The sequence below is a fragment of the Vicia villosa genome, linkage group LG3 (genome assembly GCF_029867415.1).
Source record: "Vicia villosa cultivar HV-30 ecotype Madison, WI linkage group LG3, Vvil1.0, whole genome shotgun sequence".
Taxonomy (NCBI): domain Eukaryota; kingdom Viridiplantae; phylum Streptophyta; class Magnoliopsida; order Fabales; family Fabaceae; genus Vicia; species Vicia villosa.
Window position 1 is genome coordinate 9,871,240 of NC_081182.1, and position 10,903 is coordinate 9,882,142.

The 10,903-nt window shown below is 33.1% G+C and overlaps 1 protein-coding gene across 1 annotated transcript; it reads right to left on the minus strand.

The window, feature by feature from the left end:
* Window positions 1–5,616: 5,616 nt before the first annotated feature.
* Window positions 5,617–10,477, minus strand: LOC131660258 (uncharacterized). The gene is made up of 6 exons (XM_058929465.1): window positions 10,100–10,477; window positions 7,646–7,845; window positions 6,827–6,967; window positions 6,651–6,731; window positions 6,279–6,403; window positions 5,617–6,194 (listed from the first exon to the last, which is right to left on the minus strand). The coding sequence occupies exons 1-6, from the start codon at window positions 10,320–10,322 to the stop codon at window positions 6,146–6,148; spliced, it is 819 nt and encodes a 272-aa protein (XP_058785448.1). The 5' UTR covers window positions 10,323–10,477; the 3' UTR covers window positions 5,617–6,145.
* Between the last annotated feature and the right edge of the window lie 426 nt (window positions 10,478–10,903).

Consider the following 10,903-nt stretch of genomic DNA (forward strand, 5'->3'; position numbering starts at 1 on the left):
ACTGAATTGAGAATAGAAGAGCCCTTATTTATAGTTGAATGACAAAAGTTGAGTGCTAGCTAGCTAGGTGCTCGACTCTTTGAGTTATAGTTTTGTGTGCATAAATAAATTTAAATTGAGTTTCAAATATACCATATAATCCATTTATTTATATTTTGTAATTTTATTTTTAAACTTGTGAGTTTAATTTTTTTTATACGTAACTTTTTTTTATTTTAAAGAAAAAAGGGAAAAAAAAATACATAACAATCAATTTAGGAGTAAAGACTTTAATACAACAAATGGCGGAGCTAGAAATTTTAGGGAGCCCGGACAAAAATTTTACACCTTATTTTTACTAATTTTACACATTGTTTCTACTAATTTTACCTTTAATTTTGCCCTTGATTATGTCCAAAAAATTTACACCATATTTTTATTAATTTTGCCCTTAATTTTATCTAAAATTACTAATTTTGCCTCTGATGTTGTCAAAAAATCAACTATTAAGTGGGGAGTATACAACGAAAAAAAGAATTGAGCCCGGGCGCATGCCCAGGCTCGCTGGGCTGTAGCTCCGCCCCTTATACAACCAACTAACAAAAGAAGAGAAATTAGTAGAAATTCGTCCATAAAATATCAAATTAGGACATGTCCAAAGTTTAGTAATTTTAATCCTTCTAGTACAGTCCAACGTTTAGCAACATATGCACTACAAGAACGTAAATATCTTGCGAAGCCTCTAAGCCCCTCACTTGTACAACCTCTTAAATGACCACTTCATTGAGCTATCAAGTCATTCTTACTAGCTTCATCAGTGTTTAATCTCACTCAATTCAAAGGAGAAAGAGACCGTCTAATTTGCTTAGTCTCTCGAGGCAAATTCATCTTATTACTATACAACTCCATAGCCAAAAAAAAAAAACCTATGAGCAACTTTAGTAACATGCGTCGTCACAGAATTCTAGGTCTCACAAAATTCTCATCATGTTGTTCCTTGTTCCTTTACATTCAAGGTGCATTGTCCAAAGTTCTAACCACGACAAATCACCAGTGATACTAAAATTCAAGCGCAAATTAGTATCCACTCATTCCTTAATATTAATGGTGAAAAAAGAGCTCATCATATCCAACTTAACCACATTAGCTCAAATAGAAAAAGACAAAGGACTGTCACGTAAGACATGTATTTCGTTTTGGAACCATAAATGTGTGTAGGAACGACAATGATAATGGATCATAGGTTCTGATCCGGTGGAGTGGGGGACCTGCAAAGTTAACACTCCAACGCTCAAGTCAGTATATGAGAAAGAAGAGTGAAATGAAATTACATTTGAACCTTGTCACTTTTGTTCGGCATATGAGAGAGAGAGAGAGAGAGGAAAATAACAAACTTGTTGTTTGTTATCAGTGAAATACGGGAGAACCGTTGAAAGCACTTGCAATTGAAATCACTTGTGATTATTTAGATGATAATTCTTGTGTGCTGAGAAGATTTTGGAAGGAGTGAACCCCCTTCTCAGTGGTCGACCGAGGTGGATGTGGTCGGCCCAGAACAACATGTATAATTGATTCCACAATTTGTTATATAATGACGACAAAAATATCCTCCTAATTGGATTTTATTTTTTCTCTCATTTTAAGAGTTTATTTGGTATTTAGAAATTTTAAAAAACAATTTTTTTCTCTATTTTGATAAAAGAAAATAATTTTTTATTTTTTATTTTCAAGAATTTTTTTATTTTCAGAAAAAAAAAATATTTATTTTTCATAAAATTGTTTTCTTCTAAAACATATTATTGATTTTAAAATATATATATTAAAAATATATTTTTTTTAAAATTGATTTAAACTTATTTCTAACTTAAATTTATTAATTAAATTGTTTATATTATATGGTTTATTTTATTAATCAATTAAATAATTTAACAATCCACTTGAAAAACATGGGTTCCGTTTGTTTAAGTTTTGAAAAATTGGATTTTTTATATTTTCAAAAATAATTTTTTAAATATTACAAGTTTTCTAAATCCATTTCATTTCTATAAATTAAAAGATTAATTTTTACATTTTATAAAAGTTTAAAACATAGTCAAAATAATAATTTTTTTAAGGAGATGTATCTCAAAAATGATTTATGAAAAACTGTTTTAGATAGTTTTAAATTTAAGTAATTTTTTAAAATTTTGATATTCAAAAAAAAATTATACCAATAGAATGAAATGCTTAAAATAATATTTTAAGGTTAATTGTTTTAAACCAATTTTTTATTTAAAACTCTTTTTAAAAAATTTGTAAAAGTTTTTTCAACTTAAATATATTACACTATAAAATCATTTTTAAAAAAGTAAAACAAACTGTTCATAATTTGATTATAAAAAAAATGATATTCTTAGCTAAGATTGCATTATTTGGAGAGAATGAAATAGTGGATGAATAAAAGAAAAAGTTGTTTATATTGAATACATGGAAAACAACAAGTGGTGAATTATTACTATAAAAACAAACATATTTGCTAAGTGGACGGTCGGCAACTTAGGCTTTGAGAGATGGTGATGGATACATTTGGATGATGCAATGAAGCATGAAGATAATGTAGATAACACTGTAAACTGAAAAATAGGAAAAGGAGTTAAGAAGCCAATTTAGCCAGCTGTATATGTCTTGGTACCATAGCTGTAATATGGTAACAACAGGTTATCTTTGTCTATCTTGTTCAATAACAATGCAGACAAAACTTTAATGGACATATGGAATAGTGTATATGTTAACCATTTATTAAGAATTTATGAAATGCTTGGTATAATAAGTAAAGTTTGTTTGGAGTAATAGTTTACTTTGAATGTTATTACAAGTATATAATTAGTATTAAGTGGTAGTCGCTTGTATGGTTGTATTAGTACAATGAAAATTATGTCTTAAGTGGACCAATGGCCTCAATGGTTAGCTGAAATAGAGCACCGCAGAACTTCTGCAGAGTCTAGCTCTGGTGAGCTCTAGTGAACTCATAACATACTTGTTAACACCCAAATCAATGTTTAATTAGTATGATTAAGAGAAAGTAAAGCTTACAAATAGTATATATAGAGTGATGCTTATTAAATTATAAGTCTAATTTTATAAAATTGAGCAAATAGTTTATATATAATGACATTCAATAATTTATAAGTTCAATTTTATAAGATTGAGGTAGATTTCAAATAGTACAAAAGTGTGAAGTTTCTTAGCCAAAACAGCATAGTTAAAATGGACCCAAAAAATGGATTTTCTCTTCACTTGGACGAGTTTGAACTTGGTTGAGCTTACTTCGTAACAAAATTCTAGAGTTGGCACACCATGTCAAACATGAATTCATTAGGTCTTGCCAAGGAGTCTCCTCCCTAGAATAAGCATATGAAAATTTTGTTTTGTGAATGAAAGAAACTCAAAATTCTAGAGTTGGCACACCATGCCAAACATGAATTCAGTATATCTTGCCAAGGAGTCTCCTCCCTAGAATGAGCATATGAAAATTTTGTTTTGTAAATGAAAGAAACTCCGCTTAGGATTGTTTATGGTTTGATATTGAATTAAACGCCTTTCATTTTATCCTAATGAAAGATGAATTTCATTGCATTTTGTTTAATGAGTTGTTTTACACAATGACATGGTACATGCATTTATAATAGTGTACACTAGTTTCTTTTGCATTTTTGCTACATTACTACACGCGCTCTAGAGTTACGTTTTGCTTTAGCATTTTATATACATGGTGCACCTCTTATACTACTCCCCCATTAGGTCAATGAAGGATATAAGAAGCGACTTTGAGCTAGGTGTGAAGATCAGGAACATTTGTTGTGCCAAAAGGCTTTGTAAGATTATCTGCAACATGTACACTATTAGAGATATGTTGGATCTTCATCTTGTTAGCTATGACCTTCTCCCTCACAAAGTGTATGTCTAGCTCAATATGTTTCATATGCCCATGAAGTATCAGATTGTGAGACAGAAACACAACATTATAATTATCACAGAGAAGTGTGGGAGGCAAGAAATGGACTGCAAACTCAGTCAAGAAAGGGTCTAACTAGAGAAGCTCTAAAATTGTGTGTTCTAAGACACGATACTCTGCCTCGATTAGCAACATGAGGTTGTTTTTTGGAGCTTCATGATACAAGGTAAGTTCCAAAGAAGATGCAAGAAGCAGAGGTAAACCTACTATCATTCGGATCCTCATCCAATTTGAGTCATTATAAGCCCTTAAAGAAAACTTGTGTTAGGATTCTATTGACCACAAACTAATGAGAGTCCAAAAGAGAGGCCATAATTTGATAAACCTTCTTTACACTGAAAGCAATATTTGACCTAGTAAGAGTCACGTATTGGAGAGCACATACCATAGATCGTTACAGGTGAGGGTCTGAGAAGGAATATAAGTCATGTTTGCTCAATTTGCAGTTGTTCATCATAGTAGTGGATACGCCATTTGCATTGTTCATTTTGACTCGAGTAAGAAGATCTATAATATACTTGGATTGTGTGAGGAGCATAAAGTCGTCAAGTGCTTTACCTCAATATCTAAGAAATGCTTTGATTTTCCTATAGCCTTTTTAGTGCAAATGTGGCATGAAAAGCATCAATCAACTTGTGAATCAGAATAGATGATGACCATGTGACGAGAATGTCATCAACATAGACTAGTCTATAAATAGTTAGGCCTTGATGGAAATAAATGAATGAATAATCCAATCAAATTCACAAGTTGATTAATTCTATGCTTGAGTAAATTTCGCATACCATGCTCATTGAACTTGCCTGAGGCCATAGGCTTTATTCAATTTGCAAACTAAAGTTGAATCTTATTTTTCAAAGCCGGGTGGTTGAGACATATACACGTATTTTTGAAGAGTCGTTTGGAGAAGACATTATTAATGTCAATTTGTTGTATGGTGGTTGAGACATATACACATATTTTTGAAGAGTCATTGAGGAAGACATTATTAATGTCAATTTGTTGTAAGCCTCATTGAGGCCAGAGTCAAACTGTTGATGATACCTTTGACTATAAGTCGAACTTTGTACTTGTTGACTGTCCCATCAAAATTCTCCTTCACTTTGAAGATCCATTTGCTAATTATCCCATCAAGATTCTTCTTCACTTTGAAGACCCATTTGCACTCAACTTGTTGGGTTCAGTGGATTCTTGTGCTTCCAAACCAAACCAATTCTAAAATTAAAGAATTGAAGTGCTTATATATATTTCAATTCTGACTGAACCTTTAAAATCTGTGCAATTGAACTGATTTTACTGTCATACGTATGAAAGAAGGTACGTATGAAAGAAGGTTCAATATGCAATGCCTATTAAACTGTTAGACGAAAGTATGGGAAGGCAATATGCCAATAACTAGTAATAGTCTCATATCAAGACATGAAAACTAAACATGATTAAGATTGGTGCTCTGTTAACAAGATAAAGGTAATTTGTTCTATAAAATGTTTGATTAAAAAAAAAAAACAGAAAGAAAAGGCAGATATAGAACTAAAGGGAATAATGCCTTCAAGAAGAGGGGAAAATATGTTACTCAAATAAGGGTATAAAAAAGAAAAAAAGAGTAAACATTTGAATGACCATATGCAGAAGACATGGTTTTTTGCAGCAGATACAATCACAAGCTCTTTACTTTTCTTTAACAGTCCTATTCACAACAATAGACAACTGATAGATACATCGAATTTCCCTTCGCCCAAATGGTCTTTCCAATATGAAAGTTCAAATTTTGTTGATACCCAATGAAAGAACTTGGAATTTGGAAGTGAGTAAAATCAGCCACCAGCATTTTCTAGAATCCCAGAATATAGCCACTAGCCAATATATTGTACAAGGAGAGATTTGGGTACTGAAAGTTATCTATAGTTTCAAATAAGTTATATTTTGAGGCCTTTCAGTTAAGATAGTGGACTAAGGAATAGTCTCAAATTGCCGTCCCGGGAGATATGATAATTATTATTTTTTAAATGTGAAAAAGTGATCACAGAGAAGAAATATGAGGATAAACTAACTTGTATTAAATGTCTGAGTTACACATATATTACATTCTGACCTCTGTTAACAATGACCTAAATCGATATCGCATCAAAAGGAGAATCCAACTTGAAGGAAACTGAAAAATGAAAGTTAAAATTACACAACTCCTGAAGGAAGCCGAACAACGAGCTGTCCCCCAACAAGGCTGAAGACAAAGAGAAAAAGAGTCAGATAGTTTAAAAGAGCATATAAAGAGACATATTGCATGTTATGAGTATTTGTCATCCACCTCTTGATGTAGTAGTAGCAAAAATCTGCCAGGATGAAGGTTTGGACAATTTCTGATACAAGTACCATAGAAGGCCACAATCCATAACCCAAAGCAGTTAGTAGTTGACCGCGGGTATCTAATACCTGAGTAGGATAAGATCGTAAATATAACAACAAGCCAAAGGTCATGATACTCTAAAAGTCGTTTGGTAAACTAGTTTGAAGTAGAAGTGTGATACACAACAACGCGAGCAAAGGTTTATAATAAAGCCAAGGTATAAATATGAAAATTATTGATGATACTCAATTAGAGGATACTATGATAAAATAGTTTTAAATATTTTCAGAACTGGATGATAAAAACATCTTAGAAGTCAAAATCCCAACAAACCTGGAGGACCCAATGTGCACAACTCAAGAACCTTGCAATTCCAAGGGCAAAAACATAGTGTGCTGTGAATGGTTCAACAATCTGAAAGTTCAATTTCAGAATTAACTACAAACAGTTTCAAACAATTAAAAGATAGTAAAGTAAAAGGAACAGACTGAAATATATTTTTAAGAGACCTTAGTGTTCTGCATGACTCGCAATTGAGGTAGAACTGATACAGCTTCAAGATAAACACAAAAAGCCCAGAAAATCTGGTTAATAGTATGATGCTGGGTTGTGGGATGAACGAACAAAGACAGTACAGCACAAGGAATCACCTGTATTTTGGTATAAGAAAATTAACACACTCCATCCATACTCACAGCAACTGATCCTCTATTCACTTAGATGTATGTCCTTTTCACCAAGTAAATTCTATCAAAAATAAAATTCTTCCAACCAAAGGATTTTAATATTCAGATTTAAAAAACACAATTCATCAATATGATAGATGAAATTTCTGTGACATTGAACCCATATTGAGATTGTAAATTTTTTATTCTTCAATACATTTTCTTCAAAATAAACCAAAAATTCTCCAAAATCACATTTCTCACTATGAGACATCAGGCTCTATGGTTTTGCACAAGAGAAATCATCAGTAAGTACCACAAAATGCAAAATACACTTTGAAACCTCGTTTGACACAAGAGCAAACCAAACTTTAAGACAAAAGAGCAAACCAAACTTTAAGACAAATGAGCAAACCAAACTTTAAGACAAAAGAGCAAACCAAACTTTAAGACATACGAGCAACCCAAACTTTAACAAATAAAAGTTTCTTAATGAAAGTTTATTCGGCATTAGATTGTTGGATAAATTTGGCACTGAGAATGATGACATGCTTAATAGGAAGGACGGGTAAGCTATGTAGCCAAATGAAAATAAATAAAGAACCTGTTATAGCTGATACACACAAGAGATTGCATACCTTAAATAGATGTCAGAGGACTTACCACATAGTATATTGCAAGGTTGTCCTTATCATCCATATAACTGGATTTCAGTTTGAAACGTATCATATAAATAACCCAGAGGGTTGTCCCTAATGTTGCAGTATCGAGTAAGGTGTGTATATCGTATTCCATGACAAAACTGCAGTATAGTCTAACAGCTAGAAATATAGCTGTGAGTTCCTGTGATTTGAGTGAGAGTCCTGCAAAGGTTTAACACAAAGTGAAAAGACTGCTTTTTTTAAGAATGAAAGAAAAGACTGATTATTATTTTAGATAAACAGGTAGAAGGTTATTTCATTCTCATTAGTTTTCCTGATGTACTGGAAAACCAGAAGCCAAATTATTGCTAAAATCACAATGATATATTGTAGAACACAACAGCAATCACATCAAAAACAAACTGCTTGTTCTCTACTTTCATCTAAAAGGGAAAATGCAAAGCAATTAGCAACGTAAATTTTGCATTTCAGATGCTGAAACTAAAAAGTACTTCCATATCTCACTTGGAAAAAATCTGCAAGTGTAGAAAGTATACCATAAAAAAATAGGCGACGCTGATTCCAACAACAAATTAGGTTGTGGCATGGTTTTATACAAACATTAGAGGAATGTCAATTTGACAAAAGCTATGAAGTGGTACAGGCCTAGTTATTAAGACCAGCGATGATGATCCACAAGATCACCTTAACAGAATCCTAACCTGAAATTCTGATGTTAAACTTTTAAACAAAAAAAGGAGTGTCGTTGGAGGAAGGGATTTCAATTTGGAAGTTAAGATTGAAAAAGTTGGCAAGGGAATCTGATAGAACCCAGAATTTTAAGGTGTTGAAATGAATTTTATTGACCGGAAACGGTGAGCCTCAAGCTCTTACAATGGTGGAAAACAGAAAATACAATGCATAAACCAGAGTTTTGTGACTTCCTAAACCAGAGCTAAGCTTCTAAACCAAAGAGTAACTCTCCTAACAAACTTTCTAACAATACTTCTCAATGAATCTCAACTTCCCTTCCCTCTCTCTCCTAGAATCAAAGAATATCCTAACTAACTCTTATTTTACTTTTTCTACAACCTTCTAGAGTATGCCTAAGCGTTTAGGTGTCCTATCAAAATAGTACTACACATATCTTTTCCTGGGTGAGCTTGTAAATGAAGAAGGAAATTCTTAACGCATGCAAACACCGGGCAACCCCAAAAAGATTGGTGGAAGTGAACGAACAATCAAAGAGTATACAAGGCTACAAAGCCCGGAAATTCTAAGATAAAAACACGGCATGGATCAACCCCTTTGTTGATTTCAGTTTATTTCCTCAATAACGTACATATACAAGATAAACCAACCATAATTGATCACATAGTATGAAATTACAACACAAAATTGGCTGGGCCTGGATGCCTAGGATAGGAGACAAATGGGATTACATATATGTTATGACTTGCATATGACACAACAACTAATGGGGTCTCCAAATGAGTGGAGACCACATAGACCTGAAGTCAGACAGTTTGGAAGCCAAAACCAAAAGTAACACCACCAACGCCGCTAAGCCCCAAGGCGACGACCCTCCTTTTTCTCTTTGCGCACGTGTTTGTCGACCAAAGAACACCACCGGAAGCAAAAGCCGTGGCCCACATCTGGATACGAAGTATGCAACAAAAATCAACAAGAGTGGCAGAATCATAAGGAACAAGTGGAAACTGATGTTGGCTTTGTGCACTGTTGCCTTGAAGTTTATATAAGACGGAACAAACAGCAAAAACATCACAATCCCAACTATGCACACTAGTTGCAAAGGAGGTGACTTCAAAGGCCACGCCATGTTTTCCCTCTAATGAACTCACACTCTCTGCTTCTAGCTTGTTAATTAAGATATATATATAACACATGAGAAAGAAAGAGCAATGCTACACCGCAAATTTAAAGAAACTCAAACAGAATTTGTATGATATTGTGATTTATGTTTGCTTTAGCATAAAGTGTTGAAATTTAAGGCGGGTGCATGAGGTGCAGTTATTCCATCTCCACAAGAACCACCTTTTCTTTGAACTTTTTGGCCCATGATACCAAAGGAAACACTTAGCAGAATATGTTCATAGTTAGCTTTCACACTAAGCTTTGTATTGGCAATTTTTTTTATAATTATATTATTCCATCCAGTTATGTTATTCTTTTCCACTGTGCTGGAAAACAAGAAGCCAAATCATTGCTAAAATCACAATCATATAGAAACTATTAACTATACCATAAAAACCAGACCTCATGATAAATACGAAAATTAAAAATCCGCAATTATAGAAACTATACCATAAAATAAATAAGAAAATAAAAAAATCCGCAATAATAGAAACTATAACATAAAAACCCTAATCTGAAATTTAAATTCGTAATCGACGATAAATGAATATAAAGTTACCGGAATAGAAAATTGAAATTGGAAAGTAAGAATGAAATGTACCGGCGCATGTTTTTTCCTGAGCGAGTTTATAAATGAGGAGGCAAATTCCCAATGCATGCACAAACTCAGCGGCTATGAAGAGGCTATCGTGGTCGTGAACAACCATGCGAAGAAAAAGCAGAACTATAAGCCCGGAGAGAACCGCCAGAAAGAGCTTCATTTTGGGCGGTTGGCGGCGGAGCCATTTAGAGACGGCGTAGATCGGTCGCTTCGTTACCTTCATTGTTGTGGTTTGTGAGTTTTGTGATGTTTGTTCTGTAAAATTGATTGATAATGAGGAGGAGAAGATAGAGGAGATGAATGACACGTGAGAAAATGGTTGTGTGAGTCGTTGAACTAACCTCTGTTTTTCTGCCACAGTTATTATACTTTAATTTTCATAATGTTTGTGTATTTATTGAGGTGTGTAATTTGGTTACTATTTTGAATGTGAAATTGGAATTTGAATTTAATATGGCCCATTAGGTTTTTGTTTTTTTATAGACTTGCATTAATGGCGGACCACGCTGGTGAGACTTTTATGAGTATGAATGAACAGGTTGATAGATCCATTTAGTTTATATGCAACTTCACAATTGTGTCCTCTAATATTGCTACGCTTCGACTTGATATAGTACTATCAATTTTAATATTGGAGTTAATTTATTTTCATCTTACTTGTCTTTACCCCAACAAATTCATAACCAACTATTACTAAAAGTGAGATGAAAGTATGAAACTCTTTCCCTCCACACATTTTTCAAAAACCCCTTTTTGATTATTCCAAAATACTAGTACTCCACTATTTTGCATTTTAGAATTTTA

Bases quoted from the DNA above. Each gene is read 5' to 3' on its own strand.
- LOC131660258 (XM_058929465.1), bottom strand. From the start codon at position 10,322: ATGAAGGTAACGAAGCGACCGATCTACGCCGTCTCTAAATGGCTCCGC. The intron at 7,846-10,099 runs GTACATTTCATT...AAACCTTTGCAG, and splicing joins TCAGGAAAAAACATGCGCCG to GACTCTCACTCAAATCACAG. The intron at 6,732-6,826 runs GTCTCTTAAAAA...TTGAACTTTCAG, and splicing joins GAGTCATGCAGAACACTAAG to ATTGTTGAACCATTCACAGC.